The sequence below is a fragment of the Glycine soja genome, chromosome 10 (assembly GCF_004193775.1).
Source record: "Glycine soja cultivar W05 chromosome 10, ASM419377v2, whole genome shotgun sequence".
NCBI classification, from domain to species: domain Eukaryota; kingdom Viridiplantae; phylum Streptophyta; class Magnoliopsida; order Fabales; family Fabaceae; genus Glycine; species Glycine soja.
In genome coordinates this window covers 40535702-40540458 of record NC_041011.1, presented here as the reverse complement: position 1 = coordinate 40540458, position 4757 = coordinate 40535702, and the positions used below count along the sequence as shown (strand labels likewise).

General features: G+C 29.5%; 1 protein-coding gene across 1 annotated transcript; it reads left to right on the top strand.

Moving 5' to 3' along the window:
• The first annotated feature begins 1572 nt into the window (after positions 1 to 1572).
• On the top strand, positions 1573 to 4160 carry LOC114369129 (probable rRNA-processing protein EBP2 homolog). Its single transcript, XM_028326310.1, has 2 exons — positions 1573 to 1811; positions 3087 to 4160. The coding sequence occupies exon 2, from the start codon at positions 3092 to 3094 to the stop codon at positions 3953 to 3955; it is 864 nt and encodes a 287-aa protein (XP_028182111.1). The 5' UTR covers positions 1573 to 1811; positions 3087 to 3091; the 3' UTR covers positions 3956 to 4160.
• The last annotated feature ends 597 nt before the right edge of the window (positions 4161 to 4757 follow it).

Here is a 4757-nt window from a genome sequence, read left to right as displayed (position 1 = left end):
CTTCATGCTGTTGATTACATGTTAACGTTTAATTAATTTAGTTATTATTATTATTATTATATAGTACTTAATTAATAATATAAAATATTAATTATTATGCAACTACATCATCAATTAAAAATGAGAAAAATAATTGAAAAAGTGCGAGGAAATTAAAAATAAGTGAAAAATAATAAAAGAAAAAAAAAACTCGTATTCAATTATGATCATTATTTAAACATAATAAATAATCAGAAAAAAGTTATGCATTACAAAAAGTTTTATACAATCATCCAATTACAATCAATTATGTATGATAAGTTTATTCACTTTTAAAATAATTATTTTAAAGTAATTTAAATGATTATTTGTGATTAAATGACGATATAAAATTCATAAATAATCTATAAAAATATCTCCAATAATTTTCATATAAATAATCCATTTTATGTCATCTCATTTTTAAGAAATCCAATCAATTTTTCATTTCTATTATTAAGTTGCTTAACTAGAAAATATCTTCTCTCTCCAAGATTTTGTATTGTTTATCCTATATTTAATATAAATATTAAAGAACTTATAAGAAATAGTTGTTTATATAAATAATTGTCTCAAATCTTAGCAAATGGAAATCACATGTGATATATTAAAATAATATTTTTTAATAAGGAGGAATAACTTATACCAAGATGAATTCTCATAGAGTTACACTTTATTCTTATCATTAATTGAAATCTAACTAATAAAATTGATGACTTATTATAATTATTAGATTGACAGAAATAGAAAGTAAGAATAAATGAAGTATAATTCTAAAATAAAATTATTCTTAGTGTAAGTTATCCCTCCTCATTAAAAAAATATTCTTTTAGTGTATCACATATAATTTTGATTTCATAGAAATAAATGGTAAGAATAGAGTGTAATTTAAAAAAATTATTGTTAGCATAAGTTGATCCCCTTCTTTTTTAATAAACAACCTATTAAACAATTTCTACTTTAGATGCTATAAGTGAATATCTTGTTTTTATCAGTAGTCATTGAATAGCAAATTGATACCTGGCTTTTAACATCTCTCCTTATAATTATGGTTAAAATAATATAAAAAATATGAAAAAAAAGTAATATACTAATGTATAAAATATTGATTTAAATATATTTTTTTTATCTTTATAATTTAGGTTTTTTTATTTTTTGTCTGTAATTTTTTTTATTTTAATCCTTATAAAATGTATTTATTTTATTTTTTATTCTTAAAATACTTTAGATAGCATTTAAACAAAAAAAATTAACATTAAAAAAATATTATCTAAAACACTTTATGAACAAATAATAAAATAAATACAAAATTGTAGGACCAATGTATTTAAGCATATTTTAAGCACATTTTATTTGGACTAAAATGAATTCTTTTTACAGATCAAAAATGAAAAAAAATACTAAATTACTAGTATCAATTTATATAAGTCTAAAATATTTTACGGAGTATCTTTAAATTCGTTATAAAATTTTCAATTTTTTATTTGAATTGTTAGAAATATTTAAAAGATGTTCATTTTAAACACCCCAACCCAAGTAAGGATAATCTGAAACGCACAAGTTAACCCCATCCATTTATGGCGAGAATTGATTGAGACGGATCCGAGTTTCGTTGAGATGGGCCGACCCGACCCATTCTTTCTTCCTCACCTTCTAATTTACAATATTTATTTAAAAGCATAAAAACTAGATTGAGAGCGCGAGTTTACGCTAAACCCTAAACCTCACAGCACACAGAGGTTCGCTTTCGGTCAGTTTCTCCGCCGTCGCAGTAGCACTCACAGCTTCGCTAGGTCAGTTTTTTTTTCTCCGTTACCGATTTCGCTGCACACACACCTCACTTTTTCTTTCCATGTTCTGTGTTCGATTGGATGTGTTTTGTTTTTTTTTTTTTTATGGAATTATTTATGTTTTCCTGATTGTTACCAAACAGTGGCGGGGTTGGAGTGGTTTTCCCGAAACCTCATGTATGTTTTTCTGGTTAATCATCAAAAACCAATTCTATTAGCATCTACAATTCTAAACAAACGATTAAGGTTGTGCTTGTTTAATTCTGTTTGCTTTTGTCATTGCCTTTTGCGCGAGTCTAGATGAGGTTAAAGCAGCTAAGCAAGTTTAGGGTTTAGGGGGCAAAAGTTATGTAGTACTCTTCTTCCCTTTCTCTCTCTTTGAGGGGGGAGCGGTTGAGGTTACTGGATTTAATTTTTATTTGGGACTTTTAAGGAAGCTCATCAGTTTTTCTTCTCACTATATTCAGCTTTTAATTACTTTTTGTCCTCAATGCTTGATTGAATTTTCGTAGTTTAAAATCTTGGGCTTTATTCCATTTGGACTCTTATTTATATGCAAATAATCAGATCAAGAGCTATACCACCATTACATTCAAGGGACAAGTGTTTCTCTCCTGCTCTTGCGCCTTGTTGTTGTACTTCTGACATTCTTATCTTTCGAATGTAAAAAGAAGTTGCCATGTAGTTTGTTCTCATTTGTTGTGTTATGAGAGCCTGGTGAAAGCAAATTAATGTTAAGTCAAAAGGGCATTTAGTTTTTAGGTTCTTGGTTACAATACTATGTTCTTTTGCGTCCTATTTTTTCTTGAAGCATTGAGATTTTTGTATTAAAATAAAATGAATTTTGATTTATGCATTGTTGATCTGATATCATGTCGGTTATAATTTATTTGTTATGCATATAAATAAGTTGATCTTTTTGAATTAAAAGAAGAAAATTTTGATTTTCTCTTTGTTGATCTGATATTATGTCAGTTATTATTTATTTATTATTAATATATCATTCGTATAATTATGTTGATTATGTTAAGGGCTCTGCCTATAACATTATTTCTGAAATATGGTTTATTTGGCTCATGTATCCTAAGCTATGATACTCCTTTGAATGTATCACCTCCTCTCCACCTTTTGGCTGAGAAATCTCTGTCCCTTAGATGTTCTTTGTCTCATGTATCCTTAATGAAGTTCTGCTTAGCACATGAAATGATGGTTATAAATGCTAGACTCCACTATTTTGGTGTAAATTGAACTTTTTTTTTCCTTTTAATATTTGTATAGGTTAAATGGCAATGCCTGTTAATGATGATACACTGGTTGAGGCTGAAACTGAAGATCAGAGTGAAGAAATGTCATCATCTGAATCAGAGCAGGATGAAGATGTGAAATTAACTGAACCATCTAAAAATGCAGTGTATAACAGAGATGCTCTACTAGATAAACTTGGAGACATCAGTTGGCCAGAGAATGTGGAATGGATACACAAACTCTCTGTTGATGTTGATCAAGAGCAAGAAGTAGATGTCAATGATGACTTGGCACGAGAACTTGCGTTTTACACACAGGCATTGGAGGGAACTAAGGAGGCCTTTGAGAAATTTCAGTCAATGGGTCTCCCTTTCCTGAGACCTGCAGACTATTATGCAGAAATGGTAAAGACAGATGGCCACATGGTAAAGGTGAAAGGTCGGCTATTAGCAGAGAAGCGAAAGATGGAAGAGGCTGACGAGAGAAGAAAGGCTAGGGAGGCCAAGAGATTGGCCAAAGAGATTCAGGCTCAGAAATTAAAAGAAAGGGCTAAGCAGAAAAAGGAGGACATTGAATCTGTTAAGAAATGGAGGAAGCAGCGGCAACAAAGTGGGTATGCTGACAATGGCAAAGATGCAGATATGGGTTTTGACTTTGAGGATGGAAAAGTATTTGAGAGGTCAAATAAGAAAAGGCCAGGGGTGTCTCCAGGGGATCGTTCAGGAGGGAAGGCAAAGCTAGCCTTTGGTAAAGGAAAGAAACAGAAGAAAAGAGATGGTAAGAATTCCAAATTTGGTTTTGGAGGCAAGAAGGGAATGAAAAAGCAGAATACTGCTGACACCACCGATGATTTTGGTAAATTTAACAAGGGTGCTGTTTCTGGAAACAAGAGAAAGAGGTAAAATGCAATCTTCTTTGATCTGTTTTGAGGACGTGATGTCATGGAAGAGCCTAAGGATGTATCTTAGGAATTTTCATATACTTTTTTAATTTTATTATTTGGATGGATTTATGGTAACTTCATAAGCTTTATCGACAATTATAAATTCTTAAATATCTACTCCAATCTTCGTCGTTTTGCTATATGATTAGTTGCTTTATGTTGTCCATTGCGCATAAGGTATACGTCGTAGTTAGGGTAGCGTAGACATATTGGAGTACTTATTTATTTATTTTTGGTTTAAATAATTTTTAGGTATGCGATATATATCTGATTTTTGTTTGAGTCCTTGATATTTTTTTTTTATTGTCTTGGGTTCTTAATATATTAAAAGTTTTGTATTAAGTCTCTACTGTCAGTAAAATGATAACATTATTTCAACGGTTGATATATATTGAAAGAATAATTGAAATGATGCTATGTCATCATTTAATTTACGATAAAGATCTAGATCAAAACTTTTTAATACGTTAGGTAATAAGAACAACAAAATTATTAGGGGCTCAAAACAAAAATTGGATATATACCAAGGATTTCAAATATATTTAAACCTTTATTTTTTCTAATTCATGTGCTTGTTTATTTGAATAGACTAATATAGGTATGTGTCCATCTTGACCATGCTCTTTATGTTTGGATTAAAATTTGATAAGTACTTTTGCAAATTTCAATGCATAGTAATAAATTAAATACCAACAAGTTATTGGTTGTTTGAGTATATTAGACTTTGTTGTTAAAATTAAAGGTTTTGTTCGAAATTAATA

Bases quoted from the DNA above. Each gene is read 5' to 3' on its own strand.
- LOC114369129 (XM_028326310.1), top strand. From the start codon at position 3,092: ATGGCAATGCCTGTTAATGATGATACACTGGTTGAGGCTGAAACTGAA.